Below are 20,381 nucleotides of genomic sequence, written 5' to 3' on the forward strand. Positions count from 1 at the left end.
CAAGCGGCCACGTGAACCCTGCCTCGAACAAGGGGAGGGGGGGGTGGTGGGTGCGAGACCATCGGGGCCACAGACTGACAGCTGCTTCCGTGCCAGCCCCGCTCATCATCATCATGATGATCTGTGCACTCGCTCGGCTCCCTTCCCCCTGCCAACTCAACCACCCCCCACCCCACCCAGCCGCTCACCCGGAGCGCTCATCATAGCGGGGCTCTGCTACTCCTGTTGACACGCCCATTTCCTGCCAACCCCGATATCAAAGGCAGGGATCGTTTCAAAGCGACGCAGGGTGGAGGGGGTTGGGGCATGAGCCCCCCTACTGCTGCGGTAGTAGCGGTGGTGGTAGTGGTGGTGGCGGTGGTGCTGTTAGTGGCGGTGTGGGGAGCGGTGGTGTAGCGGTTAGCGCGCTGAGCTATGAACCCGGCGACCTGAGTTCGATTCCCACTCATTGCCAATACCGGTGACCATTATCTGAACCGGTCCTGGGCATCCCCTAGGTCGACTCAGCCTCAAATGAGTACTTAGTGCGGTGTGTAGTAAACATCGCCACTGGGGCGACAAAGGCGGTCGGGCGTGGTGCTGGCCACCCACACCCTCGTGTGCCGTGTCGGCCTTCATAGGTGCTGCTCGCTAACAGCACTTGCCCAAACAGTCTGTTAAGGCTACACGGGGGATCTTTGTTAGTGGTGGTGTTAGTGGTGGTGTTAGTGGTGGTGTTAGTGGTGGTGTTAGTAGTGGTGTTAGTAGTGGTGTTAATGGTGCTGTTAGTGGTGGCTGTGGTGCTGTTAGTGGTGGCTGTGGTGGCTGTGGTGGTGTTGGTGGTGCTGTTAGTAGTGGTGTTAGTGGTGGCTGTGGTGCTGTTAGTGGTGGTGTTAGTGGTGGTGTTAGTGGTGGTGGTGGTGCTGTTAGTGGCGGTGGTAGTGGTGGTGGTAGTGCTGGCTGTGGTGCTGTTAGTGGTGATGGTAGTGCTGTTAGTGGTGGCGATGTTAGTGGTGTTGTTGGTGGTGGTAGTGGTGCTGTTAGTGGTGCTGTTAGTGGTGGTGTTAGTAGTGATGTTAGTGGTGGCGTTAGTGGTGGTGTTAGTGGTGGTGTTATTGGTGGTGTTAGTGGTGGTGTTAGTGGTGGTGTTAGTGGTGGTGTTAGTGGTGGTGTTAGTGGTGATGTTAGTGGTGATGGTAGTGGTGATGGTAGTGGTGGCGTTAGTGGTGGTGTTAGTGGTGCTGTTAGTGGTGCTGTTAGTGGTGGCGTTAGTGGTGGTGGTAATGGTGGTGTTAGTGGTGGTGGTAGTGGTGGTGGTAGTGGTGGTGGTAGTGGTGCTGTTAGTGGTGGTGTTAGTGGTGGTGTTAGTGGTGCTGTTAGTGGTGGTGTTAGTGGTGCTGTTAGTGGTGCTGTTAGTGGTGGTGTTAGTGGTGCTGTTAGTGGTGGTGTTAGTGGTGGTGTTAGTGGTGGTGTTAGTGGTGGTGTTAGTGGTGATGTTAGTGGTGATGGTAGTGGTGGCGTTAGTGGTGGTGTTAGTGGTGCTGTTAGTGGTGCTGTTAGTGGTGGCGTTAGTGGTGGTGGTAATGGTGGTGTTAGTGGTGGTGGTAGTGGTGGTGGTAGTGGTGGTGGTAGTGGTGCTGTTAGTGGTGGTGTTAGTGGTGGTGTTAGTGGTGCTGTTAGTGGTGGTGTTAGTGGTGCTGTTAGTGGTGCTGTTAGTGGTGGTGTTAGTGGTGCTGTTAGTGGTGGTGTTAGTGGTGGTGGCAGAGTTCTATTCCCGCTCAACTACCCAGGCCTGACCCTGCGCCCCCCCTCTACCCCCCCCACTACCACCCCCCCCCCCCAAGGTGGCGATCGACTTCACGGCGTCAAACGGGGACCCCCAGAACAGCTGCTCCCTGCACCACATCCACCCCTACCAGCCCAACGAGTACCTCAAGGCCCTGGTGGCGGTGGGCGAGATCTGCCAGGACTACGACAGGTGGGTGGGGTGGGTGGGTGGGGGGGGAGTGGGTGGAGGGGGCCTCTGTTACCCCACAGGGTCACGCGCTGCTGACCATCAAACCTCGTTCCACCCACCAGCCACGCTCGCACGCTCGCTCATCCGCTTGCGCTCTCTTTGACCCCCCTTCTGACCCCCTGCCTCTGACCTAACCCCCTTCCCCCCTACTGCTCCCCTGCCTCCTTCACCCCCCACACCCCCCCCCCCCCCACTTTACCCCTCCCCCCATACCTCCTCTCCCCCTCCCGCCCCTATCCCACACCGGCCACCACAGTGACAAGATGTTCCCGGCATTTGGATTTGGGGCGAGGATTCCTCCGGAGTACGTGGTGAGTTGAGCGGCCATTGCTTGCCCTGGCGTCCTTCGAAAGCTGACTGCCAATTTGCCATCTTGCAAACATGACGACGACGATGATTGTTGATCATTATTTTGCTCTAAGTGTGTTCTCGGTGGGTGCTGATCGTGAAGCAGCATCGCCCCCTACCCAGTGCCGGATTAAGTTGGTGCGGGGCCTGTAGCTTATGTCGTTATAAAGGTGCCCTGAATTTGAAATAAAACACGTAAATATTAAAGCACCAATTTTTTTACTTGCACAGTAAAGTAATTGTTATTTTTTTTTCATTTGATATACAGCCAGATAATACGACAAATCGCTAACCTTAAACACCCAGTTGCTCGTAAAAGTTGAAGGCGGTATAGTACTATAGTAATAGAGCAAGCTTGAAAGCATTTAGCAAGCTATATTTGTAGCCATTTTTGCTACGAGGATCATCCGGCACTGCCTCTATCCCACCTCTTACCGATCTACGCCCCCCCCCCCCACCTCTATCACAACCCCCACCACCACCACCACCCCACTCACGCTGTCTCTCACTCAAAGCAACTCGGCTGGAGCGGATAAAATTTAAGAAAAGAAAAACCCCAAAGCGCCATTGCCTTTAAACTCCAAAACTAGCACGGCCCTTGCACGGGGGGAGGGGCAGGGCCTGACGGAAAAGGGGTGGGGTCTAAAGAGGAAGGGGCAGGGTCTAAAGAGGAAGGGGCGGGGTCTAAAGAGGAAGGGGCGGGGACTCTTTGAAAAGGAGTGGGGTCTAAAGAGGAAAGGGCGGGGTCTAAAGAGGAAGGGGGCGGGGCGTAAAGATGGAGGGGCGGGGACTCTTTGAAAAGGGGTGGGGACTAAAGATGAGGGTGCAGGGGCCTGGAAAACACCCACATCTGCATAAAATATTTAATTGATTCAATCATAATAATAAACAAATTCCCTGTTGATTTCACAAAATGAAAGCAGATAATTCAATACAAGCAGCTCGCCGTTCGCAAGCTAGGACAGATAATACTCCACTGTGCTGTTCAGTGGCCGATCCACGCCCTCCCCACCCCCACCTCGCCCTCCCCTCTCTATTGGTCGCCCTGGCGTAGCACGGCTACAGACGATTGGACGCCACGGTGGCTAGGAGATGTTAACTACCTCGCCTGGTTTATACAGGAAGCCGTGGGTTCGATCCCGACCCTGACGCCTGCTGTATATTTGGAGTTTGCGTATTTCTCTCTCTCTCCGCGTGGTGAGATATTAACTACCTCGCCTGGTATACAGGAAGCAGTGGGTTCAATCCTGACCCTGACGCCTGCTGTATATTTAGAATTTGCGTGTCTCTCTCTCTCCCCGTGGTGGTCACGTGGATTTTTCTCCGGGTCCTTCGGTTTTCCCCTCCACATTGAGAATCAACAACACGCGTTCAGAGTATTTGGTTTGGCTACTGCGAGACATTTCCACACGGTAAGCCACTTTGTTGAGCTATCAATTGTGATAGCCAAGTGGCTTCTGAACAAGAGCTATAGAGCTCAGTGGGCCTTACCTGGTAAAGTAAAACAAAGTTTGTAATTTATAGACAGCCATCGGCCACCACCCCGGGCCCTCTGAAATCCCTCGGTCGCGCATGCGCAGTTGGTCAAACGATGTGGCCGTGAAGATGGAGTGGGGTGGGAAGTGTGAGAGCCGGGGAATGAACAACGGTAGAGAAGCACTGTTCTAAATAATCGACTGCTGTGTTTGTGGCCTATTACTCAGTGTGTGTACACGTTTATGTATGTGTGCACGCGCGTGTTTGTGCGTACGGGTGTGTGTGTGTACACGTGTGTATGTTGGGTGACTTCAATGCCCGAGTTGGTCATGATGCTGGCACCTGGTCTGGAGTGATTGGAGGGCATGGGCCAGATCAGCTCAGTAACGACGGAAGGAGGCTGCTAGATTTTTGTGCAGCCCATGGGCTTGTAATTAGCAACACTCTGTTCCAGCATCGGCGCATCCACACAACACCATGGATGCATGCCGGGTCCAAGCAAGAACATCTGCTGGACTACATAGTGACGGACCAGCGGATGCGAGCCCATGTCCTTGACACCAGGACGTACCGTGGCGCTGATCTGCCCTCTGACCATCGATTAGTCATCTGTAAGATGCACCTGCCATTCTGCCACTCCGGTGGTGGGTGTACACCCCGGACCCCATTCCAACATAAAGTGGCCTGGTCTCAGTTATCTGATGAAAGTTTCAAGCGAGAATTTCATCATCGCCTGCGGCTGGGGTTGGCATCACCCCCCACTCCTCCTGATGTCGAGGGTAAATGGGCGAGGTTTAGAACTGTGACTCATGCGGCTGCAATGTCTGCTTTGGGTACGCGGTCAGGACCTCCCCAGAGACCCTGGCTGACAGAGGTGTTCAGGATGGTTGAGAAAAAGCGACAGGCCCACTGTCATCGGCTACAGAATCCCACATCAGAGAATGAGGAGGCTTACCGCAACCTTCGCTCGGTGGTTCGGAGAGCCGTGAGGCGCTGCAAGGATGGGTGGTGGTCGCGGGTTGCTGAGGAGATGGAGTCTGCCTCAGTGACCCGCGATCACAAATCTCTATTTAACTCCATCAAAAATGTAACCTGCAGCACCACACCTATTACCATCATTGGGAGAAAAAACGGTGATCCAATCTCCAACCCCCAGGAACAGGTTTGCAGATTTGCTGAGCATTTCTGTGAGGTCCTGGGGGAGGGAAAATCCCTCAGCCAGGAAAATATCATGGCACAAAGTGAGGATGACCCTGCTGAGGCTGCGGTGCTTCAAATATTGGAAGAAGTTACCCCCTGTGAGTGGCTGGCTGAGGTGCCATCTGTTGAGGAAGTACTGAGGGCGATCCGGAGTCTGAGACCAGGAAAGGCAGTGGGCAGAGATGATCTCCCAAGCGAAATGCTGAGGGAGGGTGGAGTTTGTGCACAGACTGCCCTATATGACATAATAACAACAGTCTGGACCACTGGACTGGTTCCGCAGGATTGGAAGGATGCCCTGGTGGTCCCCCTCTTTAAGAAGGGGGACCGCGCAGACTGTAACAACTACAGGGGCATTTCACTCCTCAGTGTGCCGGGAAAGGTCCTGGAAAGGATTATTCAACATCGCCTTGCCAGGCATGCTGAGGAGTGGCTTGCGGAGCCCCAGTGGGGTTTCAGGAAAGGGCGGTCCTGCACAGATGCCATATTTTCTGTCCGTCTCCTACAGCAGAGGAGTAGGGAATTCCAGCAAGATCTACATCTCTGCTTTATTGACCTGGTCAAGGCCTATGACACCATCAATAGGCCTGGGCTCCGGGTTGTTTTTCGTGCTTTCGGAGTACCTGACCCTCTGCTCACGATCATTAAGGACCTTCATGATGGTGAGAGGGCCTGGGTAAAACTACGTGGCCGGGAGTCCGAGCCTTTCCCTGTACACCTTGGGGTGCGACAGGGATGTCCTCTGGCTCCCACATTATTTAACATCTATTTCGACCACGTAGTTTGTGAAGCCTTCAATAGCTGTACCGGGGGAATCTCCATATGGTACAGATATAATGGGAGGCTGATCCATGCCCGGGTGCGGTCAAGGGATGGCTCCCTTTTGCTCAACCACGTTATGTATGCTGATGATTTGGTAATAGCTGCTCATTCAGAGGAGGAGTTGGAGACGCTGCTGCTGAGACTGGAGCGTGCCACTAAGAGATGGGGCCTTACCATCAGCCCCACCAAAACTAAGCACCTGCCTGGGTATTTTGTACCATCGGACACTCCACCCCCACAACTCCCAATCGGTGATGGGGCAGTTGTGGAGAGAGTGGAGAGTTTCCCATACCTGGGAAGTGTGCTTATGACCGGCTCCAGTTTAACAGCAGAGGTCTCACTCCGAATCAGTCGAGCGGCATTATCTTTTCATCGGTTGCGTAACGCTGTGTGGAAGCTACCTGGTCTGTCGCTCCGCACTAAGCTTCAGGTCTTCTCGGCCACAGCCATTCCCTCCCTTCTCTACGCTTGCGAAACGTGGACCCCCCTAATGGAACATCTACGCCGGTTAGAAACATTTAGGCTGGCCTGCCTACGATCCATCCTGGGTTTTAACCAGACTGGATTGTTGTGAGGAGCTCACAAATCCTTGAAAGATCTAGGCAAGGTCCCATTGGTGAGCTCCTCCGGTGGGCAAGGCTGCGATGGCTGGGTCATGTAGCCCGCATGGCCAGCCACCGCATGCCGAAACAGCTTTTATTCAGCCGGATTGAGGGGGCTAAGCGGGCGCGGCACGGGCTAGAGAAGAGATGGAGTGATGTGGTACAGGAGGACGTGGAGCTGAGTGGACTTGCCGATGACTGGTACCAGCGGTGTCAAGATCGGCCTCTGTGGAGGAGGCTCGTGAAGGACGCTACTGGGCAGTTGGAGGTAGTCGCCCTCCAACAACAACGGAGGGTGGAGGAGCAACGCTCACAACAACGAGCGGAGCGCCGGATGGCTAAAGCACAGCAGGTTGGCACATTAGGGGGCACAGGTAGTGCATCAGCCAGTCATCTAAGTCAGTCGACCCATGGCACCTGGGTCTGCCCCGTGACCTCCTGCCAGCGGGCGTTCGACACTCCACGTGGCCTCAAGGTGCACATGTCCTGGCACAAGCCTCGTGGTGACGTCACCACCACTTAATGGCGAATGGCGGTTGTTGTTGTGTGTGTGTGCCACCCACCCCTTCGTGTGCTGTACCGGCCTTCTTAGGTGCTCGCTAACAGCACTTCCCTAAGTTTGTTACAGGCTATATGGGGGATCTTTGTATTTATCTTTGTGGGGAGCGGTAGTGTATCAGTTAGCACGCTGCGCTACGAACCTGGCGACCAGGGTTCGATTCCCGCTCACGGCCAACACGAGTGACGATTATCTGAACTGTTCCTGAGCCTCCCTTAGGTCGACTCAGCCTCAAATGAGTACTTGATGCATTGTGTAAACATCGCCACGAGGGAGACAAAGGCGGTCGTGCTTGTGTGTGTGTGTCTACCCACCCCTTCGTGTACTTCATAGGCGGTCGCTAACAGCACTTGCTCCAAAAGTCTGTTAAGGCTACACGGGGGATATTTGTCTTTGTACTCCCCCCGCCTCACCCACAGGTGTCACACGACTTCCCCTTGAACTTCAACCCTGATAACCCGGAGTGCGAAGGTAAGGAAGCGTCGCCGTGCCGATCAATCCCCCGCCGCCCCCCCCCCCCCCTTCGTGTCGATTCAAATCGAGAAGAGTCGCCACCGTACATGCACAGAATTGTGGGCCATTGACAATCGACCAGGCTTCTATTTATGCAAATGACCTGCGCTCTGGAATCCAATCCACGCATTCCACGCGTTCCACGCGGCGCTCTTTACCGACCGCTGCGTTGTGACGTCACGCGCCCGCTCGGCCAATGAGCGCACGCGCAAGCCCCCCCCCCCCCCCAACTCGTCCGCGAGCCCAGGCGAATGACCTCCTCCCATTGGCTCCACGGACCCGTTGGCTGCTGTTGTACGACGGTGCGCTCTGGGATGCTGCTCACAGAGGGCCGTTCAAGAGACAAATGCGCTCTGCCCTTTGAACAACACGTACGTATGTGTTGGACTTCTTTCGCACCGTACCGAGACAAACCCAGGCTTCAAGCAGCAGGTTGGCGGTCCCAGCCCGCTCGTCAATGACCGCACAAACAAGCACGCACACACACACACAGCGACGGTGCGAAAGAAGTTCAACACGCGCACGTAAACATATGGACTCCGCCCGTTCCGCATGCACGGGACAGAGTTGTCGCCCCGTTCATTGCACGCGTGGGGTTCTCTCCGGGCAGTCGGCTTTCATCACAACACGTCGCATCGCCGGGGGTGTTGTGTTCAGATTTTAAGGTCGCAAGCGTTCCGTGTCAGAGTCGCGGAGGGCGGACGCTTCGGAGGCTTCTGTTGCGCGAGCGATGGTAGGACGTTTCCTAGGAAGGGTAAAAAAAACACACATTTCGGCTGTTGCTGTTGTGATGCTGCGTTGGCAGTGGTGCAAACGAGGACAAATAACGGGGGCGCAAACAGGCGCGTCGATAGCATCGCCCTGCGGAGGAACCCGTGCTTATTGAGACTCGTGCAACCAAATCACTCACTACCCCATGGTGATGAACAAAATAATTTACCCCTTGCCCTTTCGGTGTTGGTTTGAGTTCGGTCCCCGTCTTTCTATCCCCCTGCTTTTCACAACCAGGTTGGCTGACGGCGCGTGTTGCTGCACATGCTTCACGCGCGTCATCTATCGGGCCATCATTATATACGCACACACAAAAAAAAGAATATATATTTATTTTTAAACTACCACATGGGGAACCACCGTGCCAACACTGCCCCAAAATCCCCACCGCCTCGTGCATGCCAACCTTCACCACCACTCCCCCCACCCTCCCACTCCCCCCCCGGCACGCTGGATCCTGATGAGATGTTGAGAGATGAGAGAGAGATAATTTCTCGAAGCTTTAGAACGTGACTGGCTCATAAGTGACGACATCACATTTTACTGATTGGCTGTGTCGGGTGGTGGCGGGGTTTAACGACACAATTATACATTTACGCGATATATCCCCCCCAAAAAAACTCTTGTGGATCTGGGCAGTCGTTTTGCGCGTGCGATGTTCGTGGGGGGGGGGGGGGGGGGGGGTGGCAATATCATTGCCCACGAAACGATCGCTGCTCACGAGCGCCTCCGGAGGGTATTGCCCCATCGCGAATAACGAGGGAGAGGTCCCTCGCGCGACAAAATCAATTGACCTTTGGGGCATTGTCATGACAGGGGAGTCAGATCGATTCGATCGGTTGCCCCCCTCCCCCCCGCTTCCCCTTCCCCCACCCCCCGTGCCCCCCCCCCCGCCACGAGCAGGCATCCAGGGCGTGGTGGAGGCCTACCAGAACTGCCTCCCGAAGCTGCAGCTCTACGGACCGACCAACATCGCGCCCATCATCGGCAAGGTGGCGCGCTGGGCCCTGGAGGAGCAGGTGACGGGCGAAGCGACGGTACGGACGTGGCCCCTGGCCCTGCTTGGCCCCCACCACCCCCCACCCCGCACCGGACACTAAAAACTAAACTGTAACTGCTTTATATTCTTGGTTCTTTCGGTAAAGTCACGTTGAAGGGAAACAATAAAAATAATAAAATATATATAAAAAACAATAAAATTCTCAAATTTTGATTTAAAGCTTTCGTGACTGCAGTAATTCATATTCTTAGCTCTTTCGGTAAAGTCACGTTGAAGGGAAATAATAAAATATTTATTTCATTATTTTATTGTTTCCCTTCAACGTGACTTTACCGAAAGAGCTAAGGATATATAATAAAATTCTCGCAACGTTTCGACTGCAACACAAGCAGTCAACACACGCAGTCATCATCACACCTGATGATGACTGCTTGTGTTGCAGTCGAAACGTCGTGAGAATTTTATTGTTTTATATATTATTAATTTATTGTTTCCCTTCAACGTGACTTTACCGAAAGAACCAAGAATGTGAATCACTGCAGTCACGAAAGCTTTAAATCAAAATATAACTGCTTTATTTTATTTTACCAGGTAAGGCCCCACCTGGGCGACTGCGTACTGTAGCTCTTCTTCAGAAGCGACCTGGCTGTCACAAATGATATCTGAGCTCAAGTGGGCTTATCATCGCCACGTGGAAATGTACAGCGACCGGATGCTCTAAACGCGCGATGTTGATTCTCAATGTGGAGATAACCCGGAGTGAAAATCCACGCGACCACGGGGGGTGAGAGAGAGAGAGAGAGAATTGAAAAAAAAGAAGCCACAAACAAACTCCTTGTCTTGATTTCAAGCTTTCGTGACTGCAGTGATTCATATTCTTGGTTCTTTCGGTAAAGTCACGTTGAAGGGAAACAATAAAATAATAAAATATATATTAAACAATAAGCACCTGATGATGACTGCTTGTGTTGCAGTCGAAACGTCGTGAGAATGTTATTGTTTTATATATATTATTATTTTATTGTTTCCCTTCAACGTGACTTTACCGAAAGAACCAAGAATATAAAACTCCTTGTCGTGAAAGATCCAACGCAGAAGATGCCTGGGGTTTGATCTTCCACAAAGCTGCTCATGGTCCACCCTAAATCGCATCCACTGCACAAACTATGGCAGTGGATACCGATACCTGATGATGCACAGATGTAGAATAAAAACTCTCCAGTAGCAGTGTGGCGACTGTGATCATCCAGAAACAGGCGCGATGCCCCGATCCACAACATATGAAGATGAAGGAGACATCACGCCAGCGATGGTGGTACACTCCGCTGGCTTCAGACGAGGCTGTCTGCCGGCTCGACTGCTACCTGAATGTTAAATTGTCGTCGGTGTCTCTGGCTCGGAAGAAGAAGAAGTGGAGATGCCGCAGCTTCAGATGTCGCCCCCCCCATCACCCACCCCCTCACCTCCCCCTGCCCCCCTCTCTCGTGCCACGCCGTGCCGTGCCACGCCGTGCCACGCCGTGCCACGCCGTGAATTATTCACTCCGCCACCCTCCCACCATCCTCCACCACCCACGCGTGCAGTGGCGGGACCGATGCCCCCCCCTCCTGCCATGAAAGGCGCGGAATAAACAAGTTGTTATTCTTGGTTCTTTCGGTAAAGTCACCACGTAGAAGGGAAACAATAAAATAATAAAAATGTATAACAATAAAATTCTCACGGCGTTTCGACTGCAACACAAGCAATCATCATCAGGTGTGAAAAACCACAGCAAGAAAATTTGAAAAAAGTGGCGGTTATTTTTAACTTTAGCACCACGGAGAGCGATTTGGCAGTTATTCAGATGGACGAGTCCATCTGTGTTCGGAAAAGAGGAGGGGGGAGACGAAAATAATGGATGCAGTCTGAAAGCCACCGTAAGCGTGAACAATCAATTAATACCCGAAATGGTTTATCAAATCGTTCCAATGATTGCTAAGCCAGAATCCATCTTCTCGGTTGAAATTGTCTCTGTGTTTGTATATGTGGATAGCCTCATGAACGAATCTCTCATGGTAGCCAGATGGCTTGCAAAGAACCTCTCTCTTGGAGAAGTCAATGTCATGTGAGCCTACTGAATTATAACAGTGATCTGCCACGGCCGAGGTGTTGGTCCTACCGTGTTTTAGGTCTGCTTTGTGTTTACGAATGCGGTCCGAGACATGTCGTTTGGTTTCTCCAATGTAACTACTACCAGAGAGGCAACTTAGTTTGTAGACGCCAGGGTACTGTATGTCCGAAATCACATCTTTTACAGACGGAACCAGATCACGGATTTTATGTAATGTGTTCAATCGACATTGACTTCTCCAAGACAGAGGTTCTTTGCAAGCCATCTGGCTATCATGAGAGATTCGTTCATGAGGCTATCCACATATACAAACAGAGACAATTTCAACCGAGAAGATGGATTCTGGCTTAGCAATCATTGGAAGGATTTGATAAACCATTTCGGGTCTTAATTGATTGTTCACGCTTACGGTGGCTTTCAGACCGCATACATTAATTTTTCGTCTCCCCCCTCCTCTTTTCCGAACATAGATGGACTCATCCATCTGAATAACTGCCAAATCGCTCTCCGTGGTGCTAACGTTAAAAAACGCAACTTTTTTTCAAATTTTCTTGCTGTGGTTTTCACACCTGATGATGATTGCTTGTGTTGCAGTCGAAACGTCGTGAGAATTTTATTGTTTTATATTTTAATTATTTTATTGTTTCCCTTCTACGTGACATTACTGAAACAACCAAGAATATGAATCCCTGCAGTCACGAAAGATTTAAATCAAAGCACGTTGTTGTTGTTGGTGTGTCTTACCTACCGCCTCCTTTAGCTGCTGACCATCTCTCATCTCCCTCGGCCTCCTCCTCCTCCTCCACCCTCTTTCCTACCTCGTCCTCCCCCTCCTACCTCCTTCTACCTCCTCCTCGTTCTCCTCTTACTTCGTTTCCCTACCTCGTCCTCCTCCTACCTCTCTCTCCTACCCCCTCCTCCTGCCCCTCCTCCTCCTCCTCCTAACCCCCTCCCACCTACCACCCCCCGTCGCGCGCAGCAATTCTTCATCCTGCTCATCCTGACGGACGGCGTGGTCACCGACATGGGCGACACGCGCGAGGCCATCGTGCGCGCCTCCCACCTGCCCATGTCCATCGTCATCGTGGGCGTGGGCAACGCCGACTTTGGCGACATGCACGCGCTGGACGGCGACGACGGCGTGCTCAGGGCCCCCCGCGGGGAGCCAGCGGCGCGAGACATCGTCCAGTTCGTGCCCTTCCGTGACTTCAAGAACGTGAGAGGGGGTGGGGGGGTGGGGGGGGTGGGGGGGAGGTGGGGAGGGGGGGGGGTGGAGGATGGAGGTGGGGGGGATGGAGGTGTGGGGGGGGATGGAGGTGGGGAGATGGAGGTGGGGGTGCAGGCGCAGAAGCTGCCGCATCTCGCTCGATCGCTCACGTAGCCACTCACCTTGACACTCACGCACCCACCCACTCACATACCCACCCACCTACTCACTCACGTACCCACTCATCTACACACTCACGTAGCCACTCACGCACCCACCCACTCACATACCCACCCACCTACTCACTCACGTACCCACTCATCTACACACTCACGTAGCCACTCACGCACCCACCCACTCACATACCCACCCACCTACTCACTCACGTACCTACTCATATACACACTCATGAACCCACCCACTGATCCACCCACCTACTTGCTCACTCAAATACCCACTCATCTACACACTCATCTACACACTCAAATACCCACTCATCTACACACTCAAATACCCACTCATCTACACACTCAAATACCCACTCATCTACACACTCATCTACACACTCATCTACACACTCAAATACCCACTCATCTACACACTCAAATACCCACTCATCTACACACTCAAATACCCACTCATCTACACACTCATCTACACACTCATCTACACAGTCACCCATGCACCCACTCACTGGCCCACCAACCTGCTCACTCATTAACCTATTCACTCAGTCACCCACTCACTTACCCACTCACACGTTCACCCACTCGCCCACTAATCCACCCACTCACACATTCACCCACTCACTCATCCGCCCACTTGCTTAACCACTAATACAGCCATCTCCTCACCCGCTGATCCACCCACTCATTCACTCACTCACCCACTTACTCACCCGCCAACTCTCTCACCCACTCATCCACTCACTCACCCAGCCACTTACTAGCCCACTCAACAACCCACTCACCCATCCACTCACTCACTCACCCACCCACCCACGCACTCACCCATCCACTCACTCGCCCACCCACTGAATCCCACTTTCCCAGAGACGTTATAATGAAGGGAGCAGAGAGGATCACAACGTTTATTAGAGGATCACAACGTTTATTATCTTCGAAATATTTATATCCCAGCGCCCTGAAACAAGGCACTTTGCAACGATTATTAAATTGTACATAAGATGGGATTATTGTTAAAAGTGGTGGTGTGGTTATATGACGTGAGAATAGGCGGGAGTGGTTAAGTAGGGATAGGGGGAGTGATAGGGGTTGGGGTAGTAATAGGCGTAGGGTTAGTGATAGGGGTAGTGATAGCGGTTGTGGTAGTGATATGGGTAGGGGTAGTGATAGGGGTAATATGGATAGGGGTCGTGATAGGGGTTGTGATATGGGTAGGTGGTAGTGATAGGGGTAGGGATGGTGATTTGGCTAGGGGGTAGGCGTAGTGATAAGGGTAGTGACTGGGGATAGTGATAGGGGTAGTGATAGGGGTAGTGATAGGGGTAGTAATATGGGGAGTGATAGTGATAGGGGTAGTGATAGTGGTAGGGGGTGATAGTAATAGGGGTAGTGATAGTTATAGGGGTAGCGATAGGGGTAGTGATAGGGGTAGTGATAGTGATAGGAGTAGTGATAGTGATAGTTATAAGGGTAGCGATAGGGGTAGTGATAGGGGTAGTGATAGTGATAGGGGTAGTGATAGTGGTAGGGGGAGTGATAGGGGTAGTGATAGTTATAGGGGTAGCGATAGGGGTAGTGATGGGGGTAGTTATAGGGGTAGCGATAGGGGTAGTGATAGGGGTAGTGATAGGGGTAGTGATAGGGGTAGTGATAGTGGTAGGGGGAGTGATAATGATAGGGGTAGTGATAGGGGTACTGATTGGGGTAGTGATAGGGGTAGTGATAGAGGTAGTGATAGTGGTAGTGATAGTGGTAGTGATAGTGGTAGTGATAGAGGTAGTGATAGTGGTAGTGATAGTGGTAGTGATAGTGGTAGTGATAGAGGTAGGGGTAGTGATAGTGGTAGTGAGAGGGGTAGTGATAGTGATAGAGGTAGGGGCAGTGATAGTGGTAGTGATAGGGGACGGGGACAGAAAGTATCAGGACGATGCTGCTGGGCTAGAGGGAGGGATCAGAGTTGGGGGGGAGGGGGCTGTTCTCAGGGAGCAATGGAAGCTGCAGGTTGCTGTGGTTGTAGTGGAGATGCTCGCTTTGTGCGCTGCAGTGGGAGCTTGCTCCGGTAGAAGGAAGCGAGTCGGGAGAAGGAGGAGCGAGAGAGCGAGAGTGGGCGTGGCAGGGGGCGGGGGCAGGCACAGCGAGGTGACGGCAGCGACCGGGGAGCGTGGAGGACGGGAACAGAGGAAGCGAGAGACGTGAGAAGCGAGATCACGTGGGGCAAGATCGCGGAGGAGGGATTTATAGACAGGTGAAGGTTGTGGATCAATGCGCGCAGGTGAGGGTTGTGGTTCAATGTACACAGGTGAGGTTGTGGTTCAATGTACACAGGTGAGGTTGTGGTTCAATGTACACAGGTGAGGTTGTGGTTCAATGCGCACAGGTGAGGGTTGTGGTTCAATGTACACAGGTGAGGTTGTGGTTCAATGTACACAGGTGAGGTTGTGGTTCAATGCGTACAGGTGAGGTTGTAGTTCAATGCGCACAGGTAAAGGTTGTGGTTCAATGTACACAGGTGAGGGTTGTGGTTCAATGCGTACAGGTGAGGTTGTAGTTCAATGTACACAGGTGAGGGTTGTAGATCAATGAACACAGGTGAGGGTTGTGGTTCAATGTACACAGGTGAGGTTGTGGTTCAATGTACACAGGTGAAGGTTGTGGTTCAATGTACACAGGTGAGGTTGTGGTTCAATGCGCACAGGTGAGGGTTGTAGTTCAATGCACACAGGTGAGGTTGTGGTTCAATGCGTACAGGTGAGGTTGTGGTTCAATGCGTACAGGTGAAGTTGTGGTTCAATGTACACAGATGAGGTTGTGGTTCAATGTACCCAGGTGAGGGTTGTGGTTCAATGCGTACAGGTGAAGGTTGTGGATCTATGAGCACAGGTGAGGTTGTGGTTCAATGTACACAGGTGAGGTTGTGGTTCAATGTACACAGGTGAGGGTTGTGGTTCAATGTACACAGGTGAGGTTGTGGTTCAATGTACACAGGTGAAGGTTGTGGTTCAATGTACACAGGTGAGGTTGTGGTTCAATGCGCACAGGTGAGGGTTGTGGTTCAATGCGTACAGGTGAGGTTGTGGTTCAATGCGTACAGGTGAAGTTGTGGTTCAATGTACACAGATGAGGTTGTGGTTCAATGCGTACAGGTGAGGGTTGTGGTTCAATGTACACAGGTGAGGTTGTGGTTCAATGTACACAGGTGAGGTTGTGGTTCAATGCGCACAGGTGAGGTTGTGGTTCAATGTACACAGGTGAGGGTTGTGGTTCAATGGACACAGGTGAGGGTTGTGGTTCAATGTACACAGGTGAGGTTGTGGTTCAATGCACACAAGTGAGGTTGTAGTTCAATGTACACAGGTGAGGTTGTGGTTCAATGTACACAGGTGAAGGTTGAGGTTCAATGTACACAGGTGAGGGTTGTGGTTCAATGTACACAGGTGAGGTTGTGGTTCAATGCGTACAGGTGAGGTTGTGGTTCAATGTATACAGGTGAGGGTTGTGGTTCAATGTACACAGGTGAGGTTGTGGTTCAATGTACACAGGTGAAGTTGTGGTTCAATGTACACAGGTGAGGTTGTGGTTCAATGTACACAGGTGAGGGTTGTGGTTCAATGCACACAGGTGAAGTTGTGGTTCAATGCGTACAGGTGAGGGTTGTGGTTCGATAAGCGTAGGTGCGCTAGACAGATTCTACACTACGCCGTCTCCATCGTAGGAGGCCGTTGGGATCGTGACAGCCAGCTTCACCGACAGGGAGAGGGATGTGAAGGTGGAGAGGTACAGGAGGGAGATAGATTGAGAGAGAGAGAGATATGGAGAAGCGCAGAGAGAGAGAGAGAGACACGCTGAGAGATGGAGAGTTAGAGAGACGGGGGAGAGAGATTGAGAGACAAATCAGAGAGAGAGAGAGAGAACTCTCCACGGCAAATAGCCAGTAAACAATCACCCGTAACGTGGTGGCCCCGCGTTGGCTTGGCTCGGATGTGCAAGTGGAAAAGGGGGGGCTATAAGTGTGTCTGTGATCGGCTCCGCATGCAAATGAGCGCCTGGTGTCGGGTGATAATCGTCACTGGCGGGGGGGGGGGGGGTGCAGTAGTGTGGTGGTTAGCGCACAGCGCTCCGAACCCGACGATCCCAGTTTCATTTCCGATTCAGTGACGCACGCCTGCACCGGTACTGGGCCTCTCCCAGGTCGACTCAGCCTCAACATGAGTGCCCTGGTACGTGTGGTGTGTCAACATCAGCATTTGGGGGAGACAAAGGCGGCCGGGTGTGGTGCCGCCATACACCATTGTCTTGTGCCCTACAGCGGCCTTAATAGGCGCTCGCTAACGGCTCTTAAGCCCACCCCATTACCTGGTGGGGGAGTGCGTTGGCAAAAAAAAATCCCCGGCACATTCATCAATGAAACTGCGTGGCCTTGAAATGCAAATTGTGTGAAAGACGACGTTTCGGTTAATGGTCCTTCTTCATAGCACATCAAACAGGTTGTAAAGGGACTGCACAGGGCATCTTTATCTTCCGTGCACGTTGGTGCATTGGTGCCTTTGTGCATTCTTATGAATATATTCATGTGTGCATATGTGTGTGCATCTGCAAAGACACTGGCAAAGATCCCCTGTATAGCCTTAACAGACTGTTGGGGCAAGTGCTGTTAGCGAGTAGCAGCTATAGTGCCGGCACTGTGGCACACGAGCGGGTGGGTGGCCAGCGCCACGCCCGGCCGCCTTTGTCTTCCCAGTGGCGATGTTTAAACAGCGCACCAGCTACAAATTCGAGGCTGAGTCGACCTAGGGGAGGCCCGGGACCGGTTCAGATCATCGTCACTGGGTGTTGTTGGCCGTGAGCACGAATCGAACCCGGGTCGCCGGGCTAGTAGCGCAGCGTAGCGCTAACCGCTGCACCACCGCTCCCCCCCCCCCCCCCCCAATGCATAACACACAACACATACGCTCAGAGCAAGCGTTATGCACGCACACTCGTGTCTCTACTGCGTGATTGTAGTGCCACTGTCTCTTCCTGCTCTCTCTCTCTCTACCCGAGCATCGCAAGGCCCCCTCCCCCCCCTCCCCAATGCTCGATACTAAAAATACATCAAGCAAACTGCATAAAAAATTCACGCTGCATCGGTGCTGGGTGCTGTCCGCGTGCTGATGAAAGCAGAGAGGGAGACGCGGCCGAAGGGAACGGCCCGGCTGATTGCCCCTCTCGTAGTCCCGCTGGCTTGACACAGACAAACAAAAAAAACACATCACGGACAAAAACACCGTCGCTTTTATCCGGCGATAGTGCGATTTTGGTGTTGTTGGTGGTGGTGGTGTTGTTGTTGTTGACGCTACTTGTGGACTCGATCGTCCGCGTGCGTGCCGTGTGGCGCCATCGTTCCACGGCACTTGCCACGACGCTCTGTTAATATGCGGGGCCATACGGGGGTGGGAACCTTCGTCTCTTGTGGGGAGACAAAGGTGGCCGGGCGTTGTGGCGCTGACCACCCAAACCGCCTCGTGTTGCCGTGCCGGTAGCCTTCATAGGCGCTGCCACTCGCTACTTACAGCACTTGCCCCAACAGTCTGTGAAGGCTACACGGGGGACCTTTGTCGCTGTGCGCTGCATTGCGAACCCCCGGCAAACCACAAGTCGATTCCCGCTCGCGGCCTCCCCTAGGTCGACTCAGCCTCAAATGAGTACCTGGTGGCGGTGTGTAAACATCGCCACTGGGGAGACAAAGGCGGCCGGGCGTGGTGCTGGCCATCCCCCCCCCCCCCTTTATGTGCCGTTCCGGCCATCACATAGTTGCTACTCGTTAACAGCACTTGCCCCTACTGTCTGCTTAAGGCTACACGGGGAGCCTTTGTTGTGACCGAGTTAGTGTGTGTGTGAGTGTGTGTGTGAGTGGGTGTGTGAGTGGGTGTGTGAGTGGGTGTGTGAGTGGGTGTGGGTGTGTGAGTGTGTGTGTTAGTGTATGTGTGAGTGTATGTGTGAGTGTGTGTGTGAGTGGGTGTGTGAGTGTGTGTGAGTGTGTGTGTGAGTGGGTGTGTGAGTCGGTGTGTGAGTGGGTGTGTGAGTGGGTGTGTGAGTAGGTGTGTGAGTAGGTGTGTGAGTGGGTGTGTGAGTAGGTGTGTGAGTGGGTGTGGGGGTGTGTGTGTGGGTGTGTGTGTGTGTGTGGGTGAGTGTGTGTGTGTGAGAGTGTGTGTGAGTGGGTGTGTGTGGGGAGCGGTGGTGTAGCGGTTAGCGCTACGCTGCGCTATGAACCCGGCGACCCGAGTTCGATTCCCGCTCACGGCCAACAACGGTGACGATTATTTGAACCGGTCCCGGGCCTCCCCCAGGTCGACTCAGCCTCAAATGAGTACCTGGTGCGGTGGAGACAGGCATCGTGGGATGCCACTGCATGATGCGTGAGCCGGGCTCTGTGTGTGTGTGTGTGTCAAGGATGGATGGCCTGCCGAGAGGATTGGGGGCGAGACTGCCAGGTTTGGTGGAAGGGTTCACAGGGGGCCGTCAGGGGCGTGTGGTCATGGGTGGCAGGGGAGGCAGAGCCTCAGCTGTCATACGCCAATGAAAATAGCCGTGTAAAAAAAAAAATCTAATGAAATAAACATGAAGATTTTTCCACTGATCTATGTTATAAATGCCATTTTTGTACGATTCCAGTCATTTTTAGAGTCAAAATCGCCAAATTTGCGGAGCTCTGCTGCAAATACGGCAAGAGACGAGAGAGAGGTGAGGCAGCGACGAGCTCAGCCTCCCCTCTGATTGCGCAACCCCTCAGTAACCGGATGGAGCACGGGCAATAAGCGCGTGCCTGTTACTATCTCAGTGTGTGTCACCAACGTAATGTTTGTAGACCCCTTCATTTCACGTCCTCGCCTTACAAACTCCAGGTTAACTTATTTCACGTACTACGTGTTTAAAGATATTGAGGCTCGCCCGGGCTCGTCATGAAAACTGCAATGAAAAAGCACCGGGGGAGGCAGCTATCACATCTGCCTCACCGTGGGGGACGTGTCTAACACGCCCCCCTCAATGCGGCCACGCCCCCTCTCCGTGAGGGCACGCCCCCCACCCCCGCGAGGCCACGCCCCCCACCCCCTTCAGTGTGTGAATCTGACTCTGACACGGGCCACTGGCGGTGCCGATCACGACGACGATGATGACGACGGTACCGACGCTGATGCTCGCCTCGTGCCGTGCGCAGGCATCGCCGGACGCGCTCGCCCGCTGCGTCCTCGCCGAGGTGCCCAAGCAGGTGGTGGAGTACTACAGCACGCGGGGCATCGTGCCCAGGACGGAACCCGAACAGACGCAGCCGCCCCCTCAACCCCCGTAGCGCACCGCCGCCACCACCACCCACCCACCCACCACCACCACCACCACCACCCACAATTAACTCCCCCCCCTCGCATCACCACCACCACCCACAATTAACTCCCCCCCCCCTCCCATCACCACCACCACCACCCACAATTAACTCCCCCCCTCCCATCACCATCACCACCACCACCACCCACAATTACCCCCCTCCCCCATCACCACCACCCGCACCACCACCCACAATTAACCCCCCCTCCCATCACCACCCACAATTAACCCCC

General features: G+C 53.3%; 1 protein-coding gene across 3 annotated transcripts in view; it reads left to right on the forward strand.

The window, feature by feature from the left end:
• Positions 1 to 20,381, forward strand: part of LOC116956058 (copine-4-like) — an 88,956-nt gene extending 68,575 nt beyond the window's left edge. For all 3 annotated transcript variants that reach the window (XM_076053869.1, XM_076053868.1, XM_076053867.1), the window contains 6 exons: positions 1,824 to 1,957; positions 2,253 to 2,307; positions 7,423 to 7,474; positions 9,191 to 9,324; positions 12,377 to 12,613; positions 19,985 to 20,381. In XM_076053869.1, coding sequence (XP_075909984.1) covers positions 1,824 to 1,957; positions 2,253 to 2,307; positions 7,423 to 7,474; positions 9,191 to 9,324; positions 12,377 to 12,613; positions 19,985 to 20,116 — 744 coding nt within the window. In that variant the 3' untranslated portion in view covers positions 20,117 to 20,381. The remainder of the gene's footprint in view (positions 1 to 1,823; positions 1,958 to 2,252; positions 2,308 to 7,422; positions 7,475 to 9,190; positions 9,325 to 12,376; positions 12,614 to 19,984) is intronic.

Source organism: Petromyzon marinus, chromosome 63, assembly GCF_048934315.1.
Source record: "Petromyzon marinus isolate PM22_M1 ecotype Great Lakes invasive population chromosome 63, UKy_Petmar_22M1.pri1.0, whole genome shotgun sequence".
NCBI lineage: Eukaryota > Metazoa > Chordata > Hyperoartia > Petromyzontiformes > Petromyzontidae > Petromyzon > Petromyzon marinus.